The 25,677-nt window shown below is 32.1% G+C and overlaps 2 protein-coding genes across 2 annotated transcripts; both read right to left on the reverse strand.

Moving 5' to 3' along the window:
* Positions 1–635: 635 nt before the first annotated feature.
* On the reverse strand, positions 636–2,591 carry LOC142614255 (polygalacturonase At1g48100). Its single transcript, XM_075786833.1, has 6 exons — positions 2,119–2,591; positions 1,847–2,014; positions 1,728–1,772; positions 1,431–1,638; positions 1,251–1,332; positions 636–1,137 (listed from the first exon to the last, which is right to left on the reverse strand). Exons 1-6 carry the CDS (start codon positions 2,506–2,508, stop codon positions 636–638), a joined length of 1,395 nt encoding a protein of 464 aa, XP_075642948.1. The 5' UTR covers positions 2,509–2,591.
* Positions 2,592–6,090: 3,499 nt separating this feature from the next.
* Positions 6,091–10,890, reverse strand: LOC142613570 (glycogen synthase kinase-3 homolog MsK-3-like). The gene is made up of 13 exons (XM_075785962.1): positions 10,716–10,890; positions 9,869–10,027; positions 9,648–9,740; positions 9,490–9,549; positions 9,014–9,286; positions 8,677–8,751; positions 7,824–7,880; positions 7,596–7,736; positions 7,461–7,511; positions 7,107–7,202; positions 6,936–7,019; positions 6,625–6,727; positions 6,091–6,535 (listed from the first exon to the last, which is right to left on the reverse strand). The coding sequence occupies exons 2-13, from the start codon at positions 9,959–9,961 to the stop codon at positions 6,450–6,452; spliced, it is 1,212 nt and encodes a 403-aa protein (XP_075642077.1). The 5' UTR covers positions 9,962–10,027; positions 10,716–10,890; the 3' UTR covers positions 6,091–6,449.
* Between the last annotated feature and the right edge of the window lie 14,787 nt (positions 10,891–25,677).

Here is a 25,677-nt window from a genome sequence, read left to right on the forward strand (position 1 = left end):
AAATTTTAGTAGAAATTCTCTCACACCAATGTTGCAAAGTGTTTGCAAAGTGTTTGAGTTTACAAAGTAACTAGATTGATGCCTCACTCTGCATGTAGTGGCGCGTTTTAATTTGTTTTTTAGTAGCTATATTCATGCATGCTTACAAACTATCTATGTTGCACCTCGAGAAGATTACAGATATTATTGATTACCAGGGCTGCAGCAAATAACACAGTTTATTGCCCTTTTAGCGTGCCACTACATGTTAAACATTATTAATACACTACTAATGTCAATTTACTTTCTTGTAGAAAGTGAATAATATGGTCACCCCATGGAGAATAATTGATATTATTTTGATATTACCAACAAAAAAAATTCAGCCTTACTCCCAAAACTTTGGGATCAATCATGGTGTATTGATTTTTTTCTCTTAATTTCAGAAATCCAAATCTATGTGTATGAATAAGCAAATATCATAGCCTTGTTGAAACTTGACGATGAAGTAAATTCTATATTTATAAATAGGGAGTTACATAAAACAACACTCTCCTCAATAATCACCTGATAAGATTTTACCATCATGATAAATCCATGATTCCTTTTTCAAACATGTACATACATGGATAAGCCTTACAGATGAATCTAGTAAGTCAGCAACTGTCTATGTCATTGTTTAAGATGGACTGGGGAGTGCCCTCCAACAAGCAGGAGACTGGTGGAATTGTTAGTGTTTTCAGATCTCCATAAGCATTCCAACAGAATGGGCCTAATACTATATCTCCTTGAGCAGGAAGAAGCTCAACATCAGAGAGTGTTAAGTTGGTGCATGGGACAGAATCACTGCAGGCAAAACGCATTGGCGGGTTTCGAACATCATAGGTTCCCTTTATGTTTGTGTATAATATGTCTGACACAAAAACTGCTGAGGTTTGGTTGGTGCACGCCTTGGTGAGGCAGTAGAATTGATCAACTATAATCGGATTCCGGACGTTATCCATGTGAATATTACTGAATGTTACTCCGGATACAGCTCCTGATCCACCTTGCCAGGTCTTGATTCTAACTCCATTGTCTGAAACTTTAATTACTGAGTCTCTAACAGTAACATTGGAAACACAGGCATGCGTGTTGTGATTGCCTAGACTCCCAATGCTATGTGTAAGGAAAATGGAACAAATTAAATCAAATAGGATGAGTTTGTGAGCATAAACAAAAACTGGACAAAGATTTGTGGGATAGAAATTCCACAGAAATTGATAGGGTACCTGATTCCATGGCCAGGTCCACATGTGATGTTCCTTATGTCTACATCATAACAACCTGATCCAATCGACACACAATCATCTCCTGCAATAAAATCAGCAAACAAGTATGGCTTAGTGACCCTTTTGAGGATAGTCAATGGAGAGAATATGTGAACTAACATTTTTTGGTTTTTGGCTAACCATTAGAAATGACTGAATTATATATTCTGACATCATTTGTATTCTCTATGTGAATCCCATCAGTGTTGGGACTTGAGGCAGGTGCTGTTATGTAAATTGATTCGACATGGACATTTTTGCAATTATCAAATCTGAAGTGGAACTGGGGGCCATTCTTGATTTTGAGCCCTTTCACACTCAAGTTGGAGCTCATAAAGAACCTTATGGCCTGCATTATAAAATTTTGAATAGTGTTCATACAGTGGTTTTATGTTAGTATAAAGTTGATAAAAGATACTTAGTGTATTTTCAACTTACAATGGGGCTATCACAAGGTCCAGGCACTGTCGTTCCATTAATCCCCTGTGTCATTGGATATAGGGAATCAAATATTGTTCTAACCACATAATTATTAGCATATTAAAAATCAGCAATACCTTGTGGGGTTTGCAAGGAAGATTCCACCATTTTTCTCCTCTCCCATCTATTAGGCCACCTCCTTGAAGAGACATTTCATTGATTCTGTAAAAGACCAGCCACTGTCTCCTACTGTTATTCTTTGGCCAGGAATCAGGTCCAGCCGGGGGCATAAGAGTTCCATCAATCTTCTCATTGACCAAGAATGTACCAAGTACTCATACCATTAGCTTTTGTTTGTAACGGTAAAAGGAAGAACGAGACATTTAACGGCCTAGGTTGAATGCATTACCTGAAAGACTAAGCCACCTTGACAAGGACCTGTGAAAATTGTTGACTGAATCATGAAGGAGAAACCATAGGGAACAAGAATTACTGCTGAATCACTTTGACATGCTGTGTCCCACGCCATCTTAAATGCCTCTGTGTCATCTGCTACACCATCCCCGACAGCACCAAAGTTTCGTACATCAAATAAACCAGTATAATCATGGGAATTCCCATCATTGGATGGGTCAGAAGGCGCAGGAGCAGGAGATGGAGGTTGTGAAATATGGGATAAATTGTGAGGGTGATGAATATGCTTGTGTTTTGAATGGCTATGCCATCTAGCTTGGGTGGAAAGAAAGAAGCAAACCAAAGAAATGCAGAATACAAGTAATGTCACAAGAGAACACTTCATTTTGAGCTCAATTTAGTTCAGGTATGGAGTGAGGGGGAGTCTTGTCTTAACTTAAACTTGTTTCTCAATTGCTGGAATTCTAAAATCAGTGCTCAAATGGCTTTGTCACAATCAATGACAAGATGAATAGACTTACTAAGAGTGAATGCACCCGAATTATAGTAAGAAAAGAGAAACTAGTAGCTTCCTTTGTTTATGTGACAACCACTTAGCACAAGAACAACTTGCACAAAACTAAATGAGGTTGGCATTGAAATACATGCAGAATCAGAAAGGCTGAATTCCTATATATAATAACTGTTAGTGGAAGGTCTATTAAAGTTTCATCTTCACCATATATCTTCTTTTTTTAATGGTTTAGGGGGCGGGAACCGACCAATTCCCATTTGACATTGGCCTTTTTTTTTCTTTTTCTTTTTTTTTTCTGAGGATGTGGAGTTGTATATGACTATCCTGGAAAAAGGTGAACTGAATAGAATAACAAGAAATCGGATGAGTGGGCATTTGATAAGCACCCCCATGTTCTTCCCATAACTGTCACTTTCTCCTGTCCAAAAAATCTAGTTATTCCAACTGTGTGATATGTCATAGCAGGCTCAGACTTGCACCTGATCTAATTTTAAGAAATGGGACTGCTGAAGTTGGTTGACACTGAATGCTAAAATCCCAAAGGAGCTTTGTATACTTCAAATTAAGTAGTATAATCCTAGGAGCTAAATCATGAAAAGCTAGTACATATTAATCCAATAGCCATGTGCAACTCATATGCAAATAGTTCAACATGACTTACATATAAAGAGTTATTGAGCTCTCCTGATTTACGTACAGCATTCCAAATCAATTCAGCTCAGCTTAGCCTTTCGCTAAGTAAGAAGCACACAAAATTTAAACCCAAGCTCTTGCTCATGGGGAGAGCCAGACAAGCCACTATGCTATGAAGGCATTAAAAGTAACTACTCTGTTCATGTAAAACGATGTCGGTGGTTATTCAGTTGGACTGAACTGTTAATGAGCTTTCTAATTTTGCATATAATATTAGGAATGAAGTATAAGAATAACTGGATAATATTTCGCCGTATAAGTTATTGTACCATGTTGACAACAGTTTAAAAGCTTAAATTGTGAAAAACTGGTATAAAACTTAAATAAACACCATAAGGATACATTAAAAAATAAAAATAAAAAGTTTGTGGGGGATTTTTTTTTTTTAATGTCCCATAAAGCTGTGGCATATATTTGAGAATGGAGCTGGGACAATAGATGAATTCAATTGAGATGAGCTTAATGCTGGACTTATCGGATTAGTCGATAAACCCGGTCCCTTTGTTGGTAAGTCACCAGAATTGCATGTATTGCTGTTGGAACTTAATTTTCGTGTCCTGATTCATCATGGTGGACTGGTGGACCATGAATGAAGCATGTATGACACACTAAGTAGATGATTAAAATAAGTATTTATCTTAACAACTAAGCCGAAAGGTTTGTAGTTATTTTCCTGTTAAAGGGCCAGTCTACTAAGAACTCTTCATTACAAAGTGCATGCATTCCCATATCAATGCCACTCTAACTGGTCGGGTTTCTCAATTGCTTCTTTTACTAATAGCCAATCATTTCCAGTGTAATCTTTCTTTATCAAAGTGCCTACTGTCCTATGCCTCAATACTCCCATTATATTATATATTTTCTGTACCACTTAGGCGGTTCCTCTTCTCCAACTTCAGTAGCACCAAGATGTTCTCTTCACCTAAATTGGGTTTGGTAGGTTCCAAATAGAGATTAGATCTGGCTTGAACTTAAATATCATGATCCAGAATGGTTGTGGTTGGTGTTATAGTTACATTTCTACTTGGTAAAATTCAAACAATTTTTTGGATTACATGAAAAAAAAAAGAAAAAGCATAATTAGTGATTAAATTCAAGCTGATTAATACTAGCAACATGATTTCTGATCACAACGTACCTAAGTTTCCCCCCAGAATTAAGATTAGAGTCTGTTTTCCAGTCTTCTCTTACCAATTCAACTAGTGTTATGATTGAAGTATGCTTCAATAGAACTATGCAAGAAAGCAGCAGATCTCATATTCAATTTTAAAATGCCTCGTTCTTTTCTGCAACTATCTCCTCCAATATGCCCACTCTATTTCAGTCACAAGATTTTTAACCAATTTCATTTCTTTAATTTTTTTTTCTCTTTTTTTTGGCTCATTAAAGAAAATGAGAATATTAAATGAAGGCCTTACATAGGTATAACTGTATAAGCTCCAATTGTTAACATAGATTTTTCATCCACATTGAGCTTTGAAAAAAAAGATGATTACAATCCTTAGTGTGGATTTTAATGGTCTGTTTAACACTCAATGATACTAATTAGTAATTAAAGTTACCAAAAGGGTTGGTGTGAGGGTTTTGGACTTCGGCCTTTAAAGACAGTACATGCTAAAAAGATGAAATTACAATTACCACCTTGTGATATTCCCTTAAAAATATTACTTACTAGTTCCATCTCTTAAAAAAATGGAGAAATGTTAGGGTTCCAAAAATAATCTGAATATGATACTACTAATTTTTTGTCCTAAGCCGTAAAAGTATCTCAATTACCAAGTTTTTATATGCAAATGCCCTATATAGCCAATACACACAAATCTATGTGCTAGATTGGTGGGTGGACTAAAACAAAAAGAAGAGACATTTTCCATTAAAAAAATTGTTAGGCCATTTTCCTCCAAGTATAGACAAGGTCATCTACGTCAAAGACAACCTTCGCCTCCTCATCAAGGCTGAAAAGAGCTTGGTTAGAGCAAAAACAGACCTCCTTGGTCCTTAATTGCTCGCCACTTGGTTTCCTTCTTTTTTTTTAGGGGCCTAGACACTCCTTTGTCACCGCCACACCTAACTTTCCTAACTTTAAGATCTGAACAATGTTCCTCATGGTAGCCTCTTCCCCTTGGAAAAGAAAGAAGGCCACACCACCCACCCACATCCTCATCTTTTACTGCACATTAAACTCTACAGAATTTCATCTTTTACTGCACATTAAACTCTACAGAATTTTTTTTTTGCGATTGTGAAGATGGCAAGTTGTTAATGGTCAATACAAAATGATGTCAGTAATAGGTTCATAAAAGAATCAATAAAAACTTGTCAACTTCATACAAGTGTTGATTCTCACTTCTTTTGTTAAGCAAGTAGAGACTAACCAAAGGCTTAACCACATTGTAAAAAATTATTAACTCAGTCAAAATTACCAAGAGCCTTATAACTCAATTGACATCTCCTGAGGTCTCCAACAAAAGCATTCAGGGTTTCCCCCTTCCCCCAATTAAAAAAGAAGAAGAGCAAACTCAGTCTAAGCTTAAAGACTCATCAAGATAACATTGTTCTCTCATGAAAATGTGGAACCAATTAGTGAACCTCCAATACATGTACCAGAGAAACAGATACCTTCCTAATCCTAACATATGGTCTATTTCTACTAGCAACTTTAGGTCATTGTATTATCTCAACAAGATAGTGATATCTGTCAGTATTTGGATTAATTCTAGCTCACTTGTTTTCCATGTAGCACAAAATTCAGGGGAGTAATTACATTTTGACACTCAACAAAAATAAATAAATAAATAATTACATTTTGATGTGAGGAATATATTCCAGTTTCACAGGAACATTCTATGGGAACTCCAACATGTCAAAATCTGTAGCCTATAAAGACTTATGGATCAGCACACCTATGAGGGTGTTAAATACATATTAACCAGAACTTTAACTTCCATTCTAGAAACAAGGAAGGACAAATGTGAAAAAATAAAATAACAGGGAACAAATGAACTGGGATAAAAATAAATAGAAGAGAACCATTTAATCACTCTAAAACTAGCCACTAGCTACATTTATACAGAAGGCAACATTTTTCCAGCAGGGAGCATATATCAACGGAAAGGACCTCATGACAATCCAAAGTAGGTGCACTCCTTTCTTGCATGCTTTGGGATCAGCTTGACCACCATCTCTGGTGACACTTCCTTTAGTTCTGATCAAGAGGTACAACAACATCAACACACAGTTGGCATTGCTTTGGGCAAATGAAACAGTACAAAGATAAGTTAAAATGATTTTTACCATGGGCCTTAAAGTTGAACAGTGGGGGAAGTGGACGACCATTCGGCAGGCAGGTGTTAGGGTCACGAAGTTCATCGAAGAAGGGATGAACCATAGCCTCCAGCTGGTTGCAAATAAACAACATCAACCATGAAGTTTAAGTAAAGATAGTACTGAAATGGCAGGCAAAATGAAACCAAAATCCCAACTATCCTCAGAAAGACAAATTATGCTAGGCTCAACCAGATTGCAAAATGCATGATGACTACTCGCCCAACCTGCTCTATTAAGGAAAGCAAATATCTACAGCTTGTTAGAAATTTTAAACTTACAGCTGTTGTACGAAGATTTGGAGAGTACTGAAGTAGTCTTGAGACAAGATCCACAGCTTCAGGGGGCACACGCTTGTGGAATATCTGAGTATCAATGAATATTGATGAAATTTACTATATGGTGTGTTCTTATAAAATAGAGTAATCATATGTGAAGTAACATCCTATTACCTTGTGCAATGGATAAGCTTTAATGTGGGGAAACTTAAATTCCGTGTAGTTAGGATTCATGCACTTAATTTCCTCCCTAGTTGGGGTACCTAAAACCTGCATGAGAACAAATAAATTGTCAAAAGAAGAAACTGGAATGAATCACAACATGAGTAAAGAAATGAAACAAGGAAAGCATCCAATATGAAAGAATTTAGACTTTTTCTAGCGTCTGAATCACATGTAAAATAATGAGCATCAAAATCATTAGAATGCTCAATATCAACCCATTCCAATATCAGATACCAAGTCATATATCTAATACAACATACCAGGACACTTATACTAAAGAGAAATTTCATGGTATATAATCACCTTAATGATTTCAACAAGCTGGTCTACTGCACTTTCACCAGAAAAGAGAGGCTGGCATCAAGAAACACTTTATTAGCTGATAAATAGATTATTAGAAAAGTACTGGAAACCAACCACAGAAAAGATGCTACCTACCTCTCCAAGCAATATTTCAGCAAGAACACAGCCAGCAGACCACATGTCAATGGCTGAGGTGTACTGAGTTGCACCAAATATAAGTTCAGGTGCTCGGTAGTACCTAGAACAGATGTAAGATATATTTGTTTCCCCTGATACCTGTCAAACATAAATCCAAGTTAGCACAAAATTATCAGGTAAGGAACATCAAAATGTGTTGAAGGTGGATGATAGAGAGAAACATACCAAGACTTTAGCACTTCCAAAGTCACAGAGTTTAACTTGATGGGTATGCGGATTGACCTATTATAAATAACATCAAAAATAAAAATAAAAATTTAAGAGATGAGAATCATATGTATATAATTATAAAGAAAATGATAAATCATGACAAAATGTTCACCCAAAATATCCCAAGGTTAACAACTTGAACCATCTAATTTAAGAAACGGGGCATTTAGTGCTTCATAAAAGGAAAAAGATAAATAAAAGTTACAGATGAAAGGCACCAACTCAGACAGTAGAAAATAGCTATGACCTCTGTGACATTACCATTTCTAGTTCAGGCAAAGATATTCTATGTCCTATAGGACCACATATATAGTTAATACTGCACTAGATTCAACAAACACCTAAATAATTTTAATGCTATCAGCAGATGCTAGTTGACTTAAAAAAATAAAAAGACTAAAGCTAATTTGGCAACGTCATGAATAATCACCCACATTCCTCAATGTCCTTTAAAAGTTTCCTGTGGATATTTAGTTACATCAAGAAGTCATTAGAATTACTCCATTTTCTTCGTTAAAATTTTGTGCTATTATTAAAATATGATTTTATTATTTTAAACAATTTACTAAATTATTCTGTTCAATCATTAGTAGCTAAAGGAACATACTTTATTCGTAATATCTTTTAATCTCTAAGATTAGACAACATAAGGACAGTTAGATTCCTAAAACTTCTACCATTACAATGCAATAGAGACTATACAAATAATTTTCAAATAAGTATTTATCCGAATCTATATATTTAATTGGCATATATACAAATAATTCACCAATACACAGTAAATGAAAAGGAATAGGAGTTTACACACCAGTAAATTTTGAGGCTTTACATCCCTGTGACACACTCCAACAGTATTATGAATGTATGCAAGTGCTCTACATATCTGCAGGAAAAATATAGGGAAAACTCATGTAAGGTCCAGTAGTTATAGAGGACCTCTGATTTGTATAATAAGGTAGAAAATTACAATAAATTAGAAAATTTAATAGCACACCAAAAAATGTATTACACGTTGAGATAAACTACTGTGAACCCTAACAAATCATGGCTGATCAAGATATGTGTCTATGAAAGGGCAGTGTTGAGATAAACTACTGTGAAACACATCTCAAACAGTAAATTCAAGATACTGGTAAAACACATACCTGGTAAAAGTAAATTTTCACGTATATCAAAGGCATCCTTTGATGCATCTTCTTGTAGTGTCTGATCACCCGATAGACTGTCTCAGGTACATACTCAAGCACAAGGTTAAGATAGAGCTCATTCTTTTCAGTTGTTGAAAAGAAGCAGTGCTTCAAGCACACAACATTCGGGTGGTCCAGAAGATGCATCATTTGTAACTCCCGGTTCTTGTACCTCTTGTCTTGAAGAACCTTTTTTATAGCAACAGTTTCACCAGTTTCCAAACACTTAGCCTGCATATTAACGAAATCAAATTAGCAAAACAAGTTCAGTACACTGTTGAAAACTTCCATAGATTCACAAATCTGATTCTCTGAACTTGCCACAACTACACCCATGACCAGTTTCTTAGAAATCAACCTACTACTTTGTGGCTATAAGAAATGTACCCTCTACAAGCATGCAATCACAGCCTAATGAAAGGGGAAAAAATTACCTGGAATACTACTCCAAAAGATCCATTGCCTACCACACGCTCAGCCATGTAGCTTATCGTCTAAAATCATTGAGTAACAGAATATTTAATCGTCATGAAACACAAGAACCAAAAAATTCTAGCTGTCCAAAATGTAGAATAACATTTCAGAAGTATACCTGTTTTGGTTCACCATTTTTCCCACTGATAGTTGTGACAATTATATGGCCTGCTTCTGTCCCATTTCCATCAACAATAGTTGTTTCTATTTCCTGTAAAAAATATATATATTTTAAATACAGCACTCGTATAACTAATATTGGAAGATCACTAGACATTAATCAAGGGGAGAGAACAAAAGGCAGATGACAAATGAGAAGAAGAAGACAGGTCATTTTACCTTGTCATCCCTAATTTTCATGCCATTCATTCCATCGCGCACTCGATCAACACCAGCTGCATTTCTACTTGAATCTATCAATCCAGAAGCCATTATCACAAAAACAAAGTATCAAGCAGATCGCCTTTCAATTTCACCTTCTCAACGCAACAAAAGAATCTGCAGAAAATAAAATAAAAGTAAGAAATGGTGTTTAAAACCTTATGAGAAAGCAAATAAATGATAAGTAGAAGCAGCACACAACTGTGTATGGATGCATGCAAGCAAAACTTCAGTAACACAATTTTTTAAAACACAACCCAATTTATTTTCAAAATGACCAAGAAAGGTGAAATCTCTTCATAGAACCAAATCTTATGCTCTCAACATCAAAATGAACAATAGTATAAGCCACCATCACTCCAAAATCCAAATTAAACACACACCATAACATGAAATCCATAACACAATTGAACTAACCAACACATATTCCAATACAACATCCCATTATTTGTGAATCTATAAGAAGCAAAACCCAGATACATAAATTGTTAAGAACTCTATTTTTCATCAAAAAAGAGAAATTTTGATAACAAAATTCCAAATTGGCAACAACATCATATTCCATTTCACACTGAACATAAGCATATAAAATGTTACAAAAAAAAAATTCACACTGTAATTTCAAAAGTTTCAAATTCAATTGAGTTTCCAAAGCAAATATTAACAATAACAACAAAGAGAAACTTATGAAGACCCCAAAACAGAGATCAAATACCAAAGGCTACATGTGATCAAAACCAAAGAAAAAAAAAAAAGCTAAAAACACAGCAAACGTTAAACTCAAAACATGAGTAGAGGGATTTACCTGGGTAGCTAAGGAAGATCAATGACCAGACTTAGTTTCAGAGAGAGAGAGAGAGAGAGAGATTTGGACAAAGGTTGTGGGTGTTGTTGATGTAAAGACTAGGAGGAGTATTAGTTTGACGGTCAAATATTTAGAGCCCAAAAATTTTTGTGGGTAATAACTAAAATTTTTCTTTAGTCTCCAAAGTTTCTTACTTTTTGACCGTTATTATTACTCTACTCATTCTTTTTGATTTTCCCGGAGCTCACTTTTTGACCAGTCAACCCCTTGCCCCACTCCTTTATTTCTTTGATTTGGTTTTCTATGTACTACTGCTATACTTTTCTGAAGCAAGCTATTATGTTGCACTAGTACCCATTCAATTCCTTTCCGGGAAAATCTCTGCTTCCACAATTTATGTCACAATTTCCTCATAATTTTAGTATGAGCCCATGGTATAATTGTAGAAAATGATGGTAGATAATATGATCCTAGAATTACTCTAACGCGCAGTTTGTTTGAATGAAAAAGTGAAAGATAGTTTTTTTTTTTCCTTGTACTTTGTAGTATTTTTAAAAAAAAAAAAATCAAAAGACTATCATTTGATTTCCTATATTTAGTTTGACATGTTTCCAACTTATTTTAAAATTACCACCAAATATAGAAAAATGAAATAAGTTTTTTCAAGAACTACTTTTTTTTTTTTTTAATGATTTAAGGTCTGTTTGGCACGTGAGTTTTAACATAATAACTCACATTTTAAATAAAATTACACATATTTTCATACACTTTTTCATCCACACGTATATCAAAAACACCTAAACAACATAACTCAAACTACTCAATCTAACACCTCCTTACTTTTAATAAAAAAATATTAATACCAAAACAAACAGGACATAACTTTTTCTTTCCCCTTTCCTTTGATTATAAAAAGGTTGATGTATACATATCTTATAGATTGAGATTTATGAGCTTAAGATATTTCTTTCCAAAGAAAAAATTTACTAATTTTATTATAAAAACATTACAAACTGATGTAGTAATGAATATTTGATTTACTTTTTGGGATTGGTAATGCATTAATTTATATAAGACTTATATAATAAAACTTGTAATATTCCTAGCATTACTCTTTTCTTAGTATGTTATTTTGTATAGATTCCATGTATTTAGCAAAGAGCCTAGTAGCTTAATTGATACCCTCTCATGCATAAACTACAAAATGCTTGGAAGTTTAAGAGAGAAAATGTTCTTGTTGTGGGGTAAAAATTATTCATTGTATTTATATCATTTGTATTATTATTATTAGGACAAAGTTTATTACAAAATTTGTTGTAACTTAAGACTACAGAATTTGTTGTAGTTCAATATCTTTTTATTTGAGATAAATTTTGACAAATTCACTATTTATTTTCTTCTTATATCCTCCATGCTTGCAAAATTTCTAAAAAATTAAAAATCAATAACTATATGATCAATAAATTGTTTAAATTACAAGTTTTTATAATTTAAAATTATGCATAAAATATAATCTTATAGATCACATAGTAAATATTATTTGATTTGCACAAAATTTGACATATGTATTAAATACGTAAAAAACATAAAATCCAACAGTTAGATTTTTGAAATATGTAGTAATATTAATGAAATTGAGTAAGGTTGTAGTTTTAGGTTACAACTAATTTTGTAGCTAAATTTTGTCTTTATTGTTATCTTATAGCTACTGCACATTATAATTTCTAATATATCTTAGTGTTAGTCTATTAATAGATGGATTTTAGACTATTTAAAAAGAGATTGTCATATTAATCTTTTACTTAAAACTCAATACAGCCTACCATACCTAATAACACCACATCGGTTTTTTACTTAAAACTTTAAAAATATGATGTTTATTGAGATGTTATCATGTGTGATAAAATGTATTTATATTTTAGTAATATGATGATGTGGCATGTCTTTATTAAATGGTATAAACCAAATGGTTTACATCAAGTCCTTGTAGAATCTAATCTCCTTTTGTAATATCCCTTATAGACTCATTACAACATAACGATTTAATTAAGTAAAGATGAAGTTCTTTAAGATTCTTTTTTTGTAAATGTAAATATTAAAATCGAACCACAATAATATTTGCTTCTGCTTTTTTATTTCTGTATTAGTTTCTTAATCCTATAAACGACTGTAATATGATATCAATACAAATCTCCATTTGAGAAGATGCATTAATGAAACCATACAATCCAATATCCATAACTATAGGCTTTAAGGTTAACTTTCTTTTGAGAGAATTTCAACCTATGACGCCCACTCCTGATGATAGCTCTTTATAATCAGATCAAGACACCAATCAATTTTTGGTGTAGGCGGAAATTGAACCCAAGACCTCTTATACAACCATCAGAGACTTTATCATAGGGGTGGCAATTCGTGTTCACGTGTCGGGTTCGTGTCGTGTCAACTCATACGTATCCGACTATATGGGTTAACACTAACCCGACATGTTTATTAAACGGGTTAAGATTCCTCAACCCTAACACGACCCATTTATTAAACGGGTCAGTCGTGTCGACCTGTTTATCTAATTTTATCAAAATGAAAAAAAAAAAAAAAAACATTTATGGAAAAACAAGCAAATAAATATTTTAAATATAAAATTCAGAACTAATGAGTAATTATATTACAAATAATCATTCAAAACTAAATCATATCTCAATATCATAAATAATCAATCACAATACATCAAAGAAAATAAACTACAACAACTAATAAGTTTATATACTTATAGTTTGAATGGTATATTGGTAAAATTTCATTTAATTAAACGGGTCAGACGGGTCAAATGGGTTCTATAGATTGAACCCTAACCCAACCCGTTTATCAAACGGGTTCGTCGTGTCAACCCGAATATGACACGAACCCATTAAGCCTCAACCCATAACCTACTAATTTCGTGTCGTGTCGTGTCGGGTTCGCGGGTCGTGTCCAATTTTGCCACCCCTACTTTATCAGTTGAGCTAACTGGAGCCCACTTTAAGGTTAACTTAATATAGTTTAAGGCCTAAAATGATAACATAAAATAGGGCATTTCTTATATTTAATTAGTAATTTTTAGTAGACATTCAAAATTTTAAAAAATTACAAATAAATTAAACATAGTCAATATTATGAATTCGACACATAATTTGAAGAATTAATATTAGCCAAATCAAGATTGATTTATACAGATAAAAAAACACAAAAAGATATTAAAATTTATTATCTTTTTAAAAAATGAGTTTTACTTTACCTTAGGCAAGGTGATCAACGGCGAAAGAAACATGACATCTAATTTTTAATTTTAATTTTATTGGAGAGAGAGAGAGAGAGAGAGAGAGAGAGAGAGGTTGATTAGTGTATGGTCATTGGTCATGTGGGAATTGTGTGGGTAATGTTTGACAATATAATGTGAGTTATTATTAACATAAAGAAGTTTTTTTTTTTTTTTTTTTGAGAATAACTTGTGTGATTTTATTACTGAAAATCAAACTACATCTGAATGTAAAAACAAAACAACATGTGGTGGAATATCTTCTATCCATACTTGAAAATCTGGTATGCGTATAGCATGTTTCGCCAAATTACTTATGAATAGTGTGAAATTATTTAAACAATCTAAGCTCTTAATTCAGCTTGATTTTTATTGGTTAACAATTTTAGGAGTCTTCTTGAGGATAGTCAAGATAACTTATAATTCACAAATTTTTAGGACTTTTTTCCTTTTATTTTCTTGATAAGTAATAAATGACTTTTTTTTCTTTTATTGGGAGACCATAAACCTAAACCACTTGATCTTTTCCTTCTTGGAGGGCCATAGGGCAGGCCATGCATACATCCACGCGTAATTTAAAAGTTAAAGGAAATTTCCTAATTTCAATAAATATTGTTTTGGTTTGACCAACTGTACTCTTAATTTGCTTTGTAATTTCATATACGATACTATCATTATATTGTCACGCAGACTTTTAGCTTTGATTAATTGATTGATGGTGATAAAATTGATAATCCAGTTGGACTTCAAACCTTTAGAGTAATTTCAAAACGCGTCTTGAGGCTCTATGTAGACTGGACTTCTAATAAATATGCGTCCTATATATTCAGAGGAAAAACAAAAAAAAGGTGTCCATATTATTCGAGGGATTGAATAAAAATGGTCAAGATTCAACAAATGTAGCATGTCCTTTAAGTTGAGATCTACGATTTTTCATTGAATAAGAAATTTGGGCTTCGATTTCACCTCTACTAAAAATTAATTAATATCTTGATCTGATAATAAAAAATAATCTCAAAAAAAAGATATTATAAATTTAAACTATATCTAAAAAAATGTCGAGAATTTTTCATAAATGTCCCCATTATGTACAACTATACAATATGTGGTGTAGAGGACACCAAAAAAAAAAAAGTGAATCCAGTAATAATACTCCAACCTTAATATGCCATATTAGTAATTTTGAAAAAGATTTTGACAAATGATGTCCTCAACAACCATTTCAAAAATTTTAAGATCGATAGAATCTATCTGCATGAAAATTTTTACTTAACTTTTTCACAACTATTAAATTGATAGATTGTGATTAGAGTACAATAAAATTGATGTTATTGGTTGTTCCACTTAAAAATGATATATTATTAATTAGACGTAAATGCATTTTTAGTTCCTATATTTTAGTGTTTTTTCATTTTAATCCCTACATTTTAATTTTACCACATCTAGTCCCTAATACAATTAATGCGTTCCATTTTGGTCCTTTCCATTAGCCCACCAATAGAAATTGCTTAGGTGGCAAACTGATGTTGATGTGGCCAATTAAAAAATAATAAAAAATTTTAATTAGAATTTAAAAATGTCATGTCAGCTTCTAAATACAAAAAAAAAATAAAATTATTAATCAATTTTAACGAAATTAAAAAAGAAATAACAAAATTAAAAACAATAAAATACAACAATTCAGATCTAATTCATTTTGAACAAGAACATAATCACAAATTTAAACATCAACATAAGAACATGAAGTACAAACCTAGAACAAAACACAAATATTAACACAAGATCACAAACACAAAGAACACAATAAAAAAAACATAAACTCCTGAGACCCATAAAACAAGATCACCACCTAAAACTCACCATCAACACCATCACAACACCATCCACAACCCACAATCCAAAATCAACCAAAGATCCACACCATAAACCCACAAAATCAACCCACAACCCAGAAACTCAAATCGGTGAAGGGCGAGACCAGTGGTGAGTTGGTGGCATGTAAGGTCGGCGGCAGTGAGATCGGCAATTTGTAAGGCAGCGGTGGTGAGATCTATAGCAAAACCCATCGGAATCCACATCGCTGTGACCCACACCGATCTTTACCAAACCCATCACCAATTTGAGCAACCCAAGAAAATTCACCCCCATCTCCACCTCACCGTGACCTCACCATAAAGCATAAACCCACGAAATCAACCCACAACCCAGAAACTCGGATCGGTGAGGGGTGAGACCAATGGCGAGTTGGCGGCATGTAAGGTTGGCGGCAGTGAGATCGGCAACTTGTAAGGCAGCGATGGTGAGATCCATAGCAAAACCCATCGGAATCCACCTCGCTATGACCCACGCCAATCTCCACCAAACTCATCACGAATTTGAGCAACCCAGAAAAATCCACCCCCATCTCCACCTCGCAGACGACCAACAAAACCCAGCAACACCGAACTTGAGAGAACCACGACCCACAACCCACTTCAGTCATACCCACCTCTTCCTTTAAGCACCGGTCACAGCAAAAAAACAAAAAAAACAAAAAACAAAAAAACCCACAGAAAATGAACCACTGTGATGTTGATGTTGATGTTGGGAGGAGGATGGTGTTTGGGTCTAAAGAGTTTATGTTTGTTCTTGTGTTTATGTTTATTGTTTTTTCTTTTTTTATTTCATTAAAATTAATTAATAATTTTTTTTTTGTATTTAGAAGCTGACGTGGTATTTTTTTAAATGCTAATTAAAATTTTTTATTATTTTTTAATTGGCCATGTCAGCATCAGTTTGCCACCTAAGCAATTTTTGTTGGTGGGCTAACGTAAAAAACCAAAATGGAACGCGTTAATTAAATCAGAGACTAAAAATGGTAAAATTAAAATGTAGAGACTAAAATGAAAAAATGTCAAAATGTAAGGGACTAAAAGTGCATTTATGCCTACTAATTACAACTTGCCATCTTAGAACGTTTTGAAAAAAAATAAAAAAAAATTTGTTGTGTCTCTAAGAATATTGTATTAAGATATAAGAGTTGTATAGCATCATACTTTCAGATAGGTAGATATTAGAGAGGAAGAAGGGAAATTCAAATCGGACACCGCAAATGATGTTAATATCATTGAATTATTACTTAACATCACGGTTTTGTACAGTACAACTAATTGTTTGTCTTAATTTTTTCTTTTACTTCGCCAACTTCTTACATTATCTATAGCATCATAAGGTATTGACTGTTACTTCCATATCTTCTTCCGGTTTCGTCTTCCACCAGTATTACACTAAATCTTAAAATTCTAATTCATGGTAAAAACATGCACTTGGTTTTAAGTGCTAGGATGGAATCATTATCAAATGCCTTTGCAAAAGAAATTCAAGTAAATTCCATATCATAATCAAACTCCATTACAACAAGAACAAGAATCAGTGATTTCAACAATGGGCATTGGAGATGAAATGAGTCCTGTCCACATGTCCGATCATCCTATTATTTCAAAAAAGACTAGATAATGCAGCATCTATTATTGCACACCACGTACATTTGGATAAAGATGGCTAACTTCTCCATCTATACAAGAAGAAAACAAATTGAAGTAGTTATCAACCCCTAGCCCCCACCAAAAAAAAAATTGGGCAATATTAGTGATTTCATAAAGGGAGCTGAAATTTTCTTTTTCTTTTTGTTTTGTTGGTGGATATGCATGGGAAGTATAAAACATCAATTTAGCATATGATTCCATTCATTGAAATTAAATTTTCATGGACCCCATGATTGGACTGAATGGCAATAAAAGTATGAGAATGCTTACCAAGTCAACACCCACATAATCTGACCATATATCGTCTGCTCTGACTGTTTCAATATTTATGAACGTATATGAATTAAGGACTTTTGGTGGATTTCTGCTGTGTGTTCAATCTTTTTCTTCATTGACAACATTGTGAATTTACTACATTGGCACTTCTTTCTAGCTCAATAAACTCAATCAATCTATCTAAGGCATTACTGCCATAATGATTTTTGTGCTAATTGGGGGGATCTTCCAAAGGGTTTCTGATTAATTAGCTAAATTCCAAAGGATAACTAAACCTACTCCTTCTTCAATTGAAGGCATTTATGATCTTTATTTGCTACTACCAATTAGGCTTAACCAAACCCATCGAGCATAGGCTTTGGAGTTTGGACCATCCAAAACTTGGACATAGACCATTAGCTGTATTGTGTTTGCTACCAACACGACACAGTTAATGAGATCAGTAGACACACTACCAACTCGGTTCTCTCTCCAATAATGCTCACAAAGTGATTAAAGGATGGTTCCGGGTTCCGGGTCCTCTAAATAAGAAAAGTTTTTCAATTCTACGGACACAAAATTTAACAATATTTTTCATACAAGTTAAATCGGCAATCTTTTACTAATTTTCATCTACATTTTGAGCTCTTTTTTTCAAAACGCAACTCTTGCACGTTTTCTTCACAAACTCAAAATGTAACTTTTTTCAAAAAGTTGCGTTTTATACCTTACCAAACAGACTTTTATATTTATTTTTTTCAAAACATGCTTTTTTTGGGTTGAAAAAGTGGAAACAAACAGTCACTGAACACAAATAACATTTTGTTACTTATTACTAATAATTTGCCGCATAAGGTAGGTATGAAATTTTTTTTTTTTTTTTGATATGGAGGTATGAAATTTTTTATGTCTATAAACTCTCTTTTCAATATATCAATGACTACAAAAATCTATTGAACTCAATATGGGTTCTAGTTACCCAAGAGGCCAAACTAGGCCTCTAAGACTGCTGGGTCCTTTTTACGTAATTTCATCCTTCCAAGAAACAACTAGCCTGTTTATATAGCCCAAGCCCACTCAGTTTATAAATAGAATTATAATTTAATCAACAAAATTTTGGTTTGGCATGCATATGTAGAAAAAAATGGGCTGTTGCCCTTATTTTGTAAAAAATCTAGCATAATGTCCTTGTCGCCTCTATTTTGAAACTTAATTTTAAAAAAATCGAGTTACACATAAAACTCGACATTGTTAAAGTTGAGTTTGAATTAAAAATTTACATATAACTCGATTTTGAGGATATCGAGTTTTATACCGAACTCGATTTTATTAAAATTGAATTTTAAAAACAGGAACACGGTGCTTAATAGTTTCAAAAAAAGAACATTGTGCTAGATTTTTTTTTTAAATAAGGACAAAAACTCATTTTCCCCAGCATATGTCAACAATAATTTGTTTTAGATGATATATATATACCATTTCGATGTGATTCATTTTATAGTATTATTATATGGTGGCCAGCTTAGTTCAATATTGTAACTCATCGTTAATTAATTATTATTAACATTCTTTTTTCGCTTCTTCTTGTTTTAAGAAACATTTTTTTTAGATGTTAGTGCCTGCATTTATATATAGAGAGCATATTATAAATGTTCAAGTGCTATGTAGCAAAGGCTAAGAGCTTTGTAGTTCAAATGTCACAAACTGAAATTTTCAACAAAGATATTCAAAGTCCAAATCTCCCTTCCCCTATTATAAATATTGAATTTATTTATTTTTCTTAAAAGTGCCATGTAACAAGAAATTCAGAATGCCAAGTGCCAAACCACCAAGAAAATGCTTTCCGAAACTCACCAAAAACTGGAAAGTGGAAATGATTTGAGGCTTTTTTTTTTCTTTTCTTTTTTTTGAATATAAATTATTTGAGACTTGGGCCTGAGTTTTGTTTCAAACTGAATGTGGATGTTATAGTCAGAAAATAAAGAGGCGTCCAAGCCCAAAAAATACAAAAAAGAAAAAGCAAACACTAGTGAAGCCCATAGCCCAACTGATTTGTAATGGCCTATGTGGTCAACACCGTGTAGATCGAAGTGTGACTTTGAAGATTGGATCACAATTATGATAGTCACAGAGAAATAATAGTTTTCTAGCTTTGTATTTTGCCATGTGCTTCATGGAAGTTAGAGACACTTTAATTTTTTTTTTTGAGAAAGTAGACACACTTTAATTGCCCACCAAATTATAAAAATTAATAAAAATTAATCACACGTTTTCTCCAGCATTCCAAATATGTCTACAAGCATGCATGACACAACAGTAAAACTTAACCCCAGCAAATTGTTTTATTGCAATACTAATCACACCCCATTATATTTAATCTTTCTTTCTTTTTTCTTTCTTTTTTTTTTATCCTTTTGGCTAAGTATTATATTTAATCCTTCTTTTCAAACTTCAGAGATTCAGACATATCCTTTTAAGTTTAAACTTTCATACTTCTCACACATTCCCTTATCTTATTTTCAAGGGACATTGTCTTCTTATTTTAGAAAGACAATGATTCTGGCTTTTCTATAAGTTTTTTAGCGTATAAGAAATTAAGAATAGGGAATTGCAGCGCTTATTAATCGCATTGCAAGCAGGGATATAGATTCTTTAATCAAGGACGTCACATTTTTGAAGACTAGATTTGTTTCGAAGTAAAACATTTTTACATTTTATAGTTAATAATACTAGTGTTGGCTGCATCTAGTAGTGAGAAAATTAATATAGATTTTGTGTATGAAACCGTGAATTTTGGCTCACCCAATTTGATTATATTAAAAAAGAAGTCTAAGAATACAACAAAATATCACAATATTTTCACAATATCTTCATTTTTAAGATCCGAATAGATATTTTTTTAGTTTATTTGAGAGAAATACTACATTCATAACATTTTTAGAACAAATTCTAAATGATAAGTTATTATTGGTTTTAAACTAGTAACATTGTTATTGATATTCTCAAAACATTTATTTTCAGTTGTAGTTGGTCACAGTCTCATATTTTATTATTTTATTTTGACTTGTAAGAAATTGATACTTCAATATTTGTAAGAATATTGTGAAATTTGTTGTGTTGGTATTACAATATATATGTCAGTTTAAATAAATATTTAAAAGAAAAAAAAAACACAAACCGATTACAATGTTAAAATGTTGTGGACTTAGCATTTTTTATTTGATCTATAAGAAACTAAGATCTCAACAATTGTGAAAATATTGTGATAATAATAAGTGTTGTAATATTTTCTCAAAACATTTATTTTCAGTTGTGGTTAATCACAGTCTCATATTTTATTATTTTATTTTGACTTGTTAGAAATTGACACGTCAATAATTGTGAAAATATTGTGAAATTTGTTGTGTCAATATAACAATATATATGCCAGCTTACATAAATATTTCAAAGAAAAAAAAACAAAAACTAATTATTGGGAAAAAAAAAAACTTTAGGCACTGTAGCTACAGTGCTAGTTGAATAAACCAAAAGCACGGTAGCTCTAGTGCTATCCATCAATAACAGTTTACCTACGATTTGTTGTGAAATCAATGTTAAAATGTTGTGGATTTAACATTTTTCTATTTGATATATAAGAAACTGAGATCTCAGCAATTGTGAAAATATTGTGATAACAATAAGTATTGTAACATTTTCTTAAAACATTTATTTTTAATTGTGGCTGGTCACAGTCTCGTATTTTATTTTTTTATTTTGACTTGTAAGAAATTGATACCTCAATAATTGTGAAAATATCGTGAAATTTGTTGTGTCAGTATAACCATATATATGCCAGTTTATATAAATATTTAAAAGAAAAAAAAAACACAAATCGATTACTGAGAAAAAAAAAACTTTAGGCACTGTGGAAATTAATGTTAAAATGTTGTGGAATTAGCTTTTTTTTATTTGATCTATAAGAAATTGAGATCTCAACAATTGTGAGAATATTGTGATAACAATAAGTGTTGTAACATTTTTTTAAAATATTTATTTTCAATTATGGTTGCCTACAGTCTCATATTTTATTATTTTATTTTGACTTGTAAGAAATTGGCAAGTCAATAATTGTGAAAATATTGTGAAATTTGTTGTGTCAATATAACAATATAAATGTCTGCCTACATCAATATTTAAAAGAAAAAAAAAAACACAAACCGATTACTGAAAAAAAAAAAGTGACTAACTAAACCAAAGCATTGTTGTAGCTACAGTGGTATAGTATATAGTGATAACAATAAGTGTTGTAACTTTTTTTTAAACATTTATTTTCAGTTGTAGTTGACTACAGTCTCATATTTTATTATTTTATTTCGACTTGTAAGAAATTGACACGTTAATAATTATAAAAATATTCTGAAATTTGTTGTATCAGTATAACAATATAAATGTCAGCTTACATCAATATTTAAAATAAAAAAAACACACACACACACAAACCGATTACTTTAAAAAAAAAAAAAACTTTAGGCATTGTAGCTAGAGTGCCAATTGAATAAATAGGGGGAAAAAAAAAACTCACTAAACCAAAGCACTGTTGCAGCTATAGTGCTGCACAGTGCAAAAAAATTGGATGCACAATGCCAAGACACTGTAGCACCATAGCCGCTTTTTATATAGTTAATAGAAATTATAAATGTAAAGATGTAATGGATTTATAAATATGGATTGTTAACTATAAAAACTTTCTTTTCTCATAAAGACTTTTTTTAAATGGATTATTAACAATTACTTTAAGAGTATTTGTTAGCGTTTTCTTATAAATATAAATGGGTTAAAGAGTAGGTATAGTTTGAGTGGATTAATGAAAAGTCATAAAAGTTTGACATGTTTAAATTCCTATTTAAATGAATAGCTAAACAGGTGTGGTATTTTAAAGTGATGAGTGATGAGTGATGAGTGGTGAGTGAGTGAAATTGAGTGATGAAAAAAAAGCATCCAAACATGCTATAACCCTTATAATTTTGACAGATAGTTAAATTAATCTCTGGGACAAAGTATGTTACACAAAGAATTCCAACTTAAAAAATATATATATATATATATATTTTTTTTGATGATAAGCTTCATATATGTCATATAATAAAATTCCAACTTGACTAATAAGTAATCCAAAGTCCAAAGTCCAAAGTCCCAACTTTGACAGGAAGGCGGCGCGGCGGTAAGCGGCAAAAGATATTCTCCACTCCTTTTTTTTTGAAAGGGATATTCTCCACTCCTTGGTTTCACATTATCACTTTCACGGATTTCGATAGAGGTTAAAATATAAAAAATTAAATTTCAAATTATTTCTTATTAGCTGTTAAATATTGACTGAACTTATATTGCATGTATAATTTATTCAATAAAATAATATTATGTTGTTTTTATTATGACAAATTAATTTTAATTATTTAATTTTTAAACTGCTTGTAATAAGTTCACGTGATACCTAATGAGAAATATGTGCAAATAAACTGTTAATATAAATAAAATAGAACTTCAGGTAAAATAAAAATTTTAAAACTTCCACTAACTTAGGTGCGTAAATTTGTAATTTCCCATTTAGCAACAAAAAAAAAAAAAAACTATTGTGTGTACCATAATGCTCTGATATAGAAGGCCTTTCACTTCAGACTTCAGCCAGACAAAACCTACGGTGAAACAAAGCAAATTAGTGGCCTCAATTATATTCTTTAATCTTCACCATGGAAAAACTGACAATTGAGCCTGTGTTAAATTAAAAGAGCATAAACAAGTCCATCCATGCCCCAAAACAGTGACTGTGTAATTGGAATCAGTGTCCAATTAGGTTAACCAACGAAGAAGAGCTGAGTCAACATCTTGGTTTAGTGGTTGGACCACCAAACGCACTGATGAGAAACTTTTTTTATAAAGTGCCTCAAACTTCAATCCGTGTGCACTGACCCAGTTTTCTAATCACATTATCACATACACATAGTATGTAATATTCTTCTTGGTAGGTACGTAGAAAAAGCTCCAATCAAACAAAGCCAAGTGTATTCCATTTATAAATGCATATTATTTGGATACATAATTAGGATAATCAGTAATGTTAAATCCATGGTCCATGGTTGGCTAAACACAAAGCCAAGTGTACTCCATATATAAATGCATATAATTTGGATACCTGATTAGGATAAGTAGTGTTAGGACTTAGGACCATGATCAATGAAGAGCCAACCAGATTACAAAGACGATAATTTCCCATGATTTATATTATTGGCAGTCATGTATAGGCATATGAAATGAAGGTCAACGTGTTAATTAGTGTCAATTATCTTAGCAAATTCTACATGTTTTATTTTACCTACTTTATACGTAAATTTTTAAATATAAATACACTAATAACCTAGTATTGGGCTAAGTTTGCCTTCTCTGTTTCTGATTCCTTATGCCCCAATGCAAATTCTTTGTTCTTTACATTGTGACCATGGAGGTGTGGATTAATGAAACTTCTCAAAACACAAACACACAAAAGAAAAAGACTGCACTAATAAGAAAGGACGATTGTACATAGCAACCAAAATATCACTAAAATATTGGCTAAAAATAGCTCTTGGAGTACTACAAAAACCGATGATATTGATACTCTAATGTCAAATAATTTAATTGAATTTATATTTGAGGTAGCCTATTCCAATTTAATCATTTTAATGTGTTTTTTTTAGAGTACTTAAATATTTTAACACATATACAGGAGAAAAGAGAAAGTCTTAAAACTGACAGTGATGTATATACAAAATAATATATAAATTAATTATTTTTGGGTAATTATTGGGTACTCTTGAAGTACCATAAATGCATACTCTCCCTTCTCACATAACTATGAATCCCACTAATTAAAGTTTCGTTTAAGAGTTTATAAGGGAATGGAATGGAATAGAATGATCATAAGAGAATGGAATGAATGAAATAGAATGCATTTAAGTAAGGGAAATGAATGGAAAATAATAGAATGGAATGGAATTAAGTAACCTTGATTAGATGTTTTAAAATAAAGGAATGAAAATGAATAAAAATAAATGGAATGTAAGTAATCTTGTTTGAGAGTAATAGGGAGGAAATGGAATGAAATCATTTTATAACAATATTACTATTAGACCCAAATTTTAAAATAAATGGTTGAATATATAGGGGTATTTTGGGAGTTTTAGTAAAAAAATTTATTAAATCTAATTTCATTCCCTTCCATTCCTTCCAATTTCAAGAGGAATGAAAATTTGAGATTTTAAGAGAATATAGAAAAATGAGTGTTCCCTCCTACCCATTCCATTCCCTCCCACTTAAACTCCCAAATAAGGGAATGAACTTTCCATTATCTCCATTAAAACTCCCAAACAAGAGAAGATAAGAATATTTTATAATTATTTTTTTTTCATTCATTTCCATTCTATTCTCTCCTCCCAAACGAGACCTAAATTTATGGTGAAACCCACAATTCATGTGAAAGGAGGGAAGTGCGCATTTATAATACCCCGAGAGTATTCAATAATTTTTCATAATTTTTTGATCTAATAAGACCTCACTCTTATAGGATTAACTTCTGCGCCTTAAATGAGAGAAAAAAATAGTAAAAGTAAATGGAAAAGTAGCGATTCCAAAATTATAGTCACAAATTTTTTTTTTTTTGAAACTAAAATTATAGTCACTATTTAAAGTAATGTTAATTGTAAAAAAAAAAAAAAAAATGAATGTAATCTATTTCCAATATCCATTGTATTGTCACAAAATGTTCGAAAACGCTTCCATTTTAGAATGAAACGTTCTAGAAACCTCGGTTTTCAACTTTTCCTCTTATCCGCCTAACCCAACCAAAAAAAAAAAAGTTGGGGAAACCTATTTACTA

The sequence above is a fragment of the Castanea sativa genome, chromosome 10 (assembly GCF_040712315.1).
Source record: "Castanea sativa cultivar Marrone di Chiusa Pesio chromosome 10, ASM4071231v1".
NCBI lineage: Eukaryota > Viridiplantae > Streptophyta > Magnoliopsida > Fagales > Fagaceae > Castanea > Castanea sativa.

Excerpts from the sequence above, each read along its gene's own strand:
- LOC142614255 (XM_075786833.1), bottom strand. The coding sequence starts at position 2,508 with ATGAAGTGTTCTCTTGTGACATTACTTGTATTCTGCATTTCTTTGGTT. Across the intron at positions 2,015-2,118 it reads AAGGTGGCTTAGTCTTTCAG|ATTGATGGAACTCTTATGCC; the intron begins GTAATGCATTCA and ends GTCAATGAGAAG. Across the intron at positions 1,333-1,430 it reads TAATTCAGTCATTTCTAATG|GAGATGATTGTGTGTCGATT; the intron begins GTTAGCCAAAAA and ends ATTTTATTGCAG.
- LOC142613570 (XM_075785962.1), bottom strand. The coding sequence starts at position 9,961 with ATGGCTTCTGGATTGATAGATTCAAGTAGAAATGCAGCTGGTGTTGAT. Across the intron at positions 7,881-8,676 it reads TAAAGCCTCAAAATTTACTG|GTCAATCCGCATACCCATCA; the intron begins GTGTGTAAACTC and ends TATTTATAATAG. Across the intron at positions 7,737-7,823 it reads TTGGAAGTGCTAAAGTCTTG|GTATCAGGGGAAACAAATAT; the intron begins GTATGTTTCTCT and ends TATGTTTGACAG.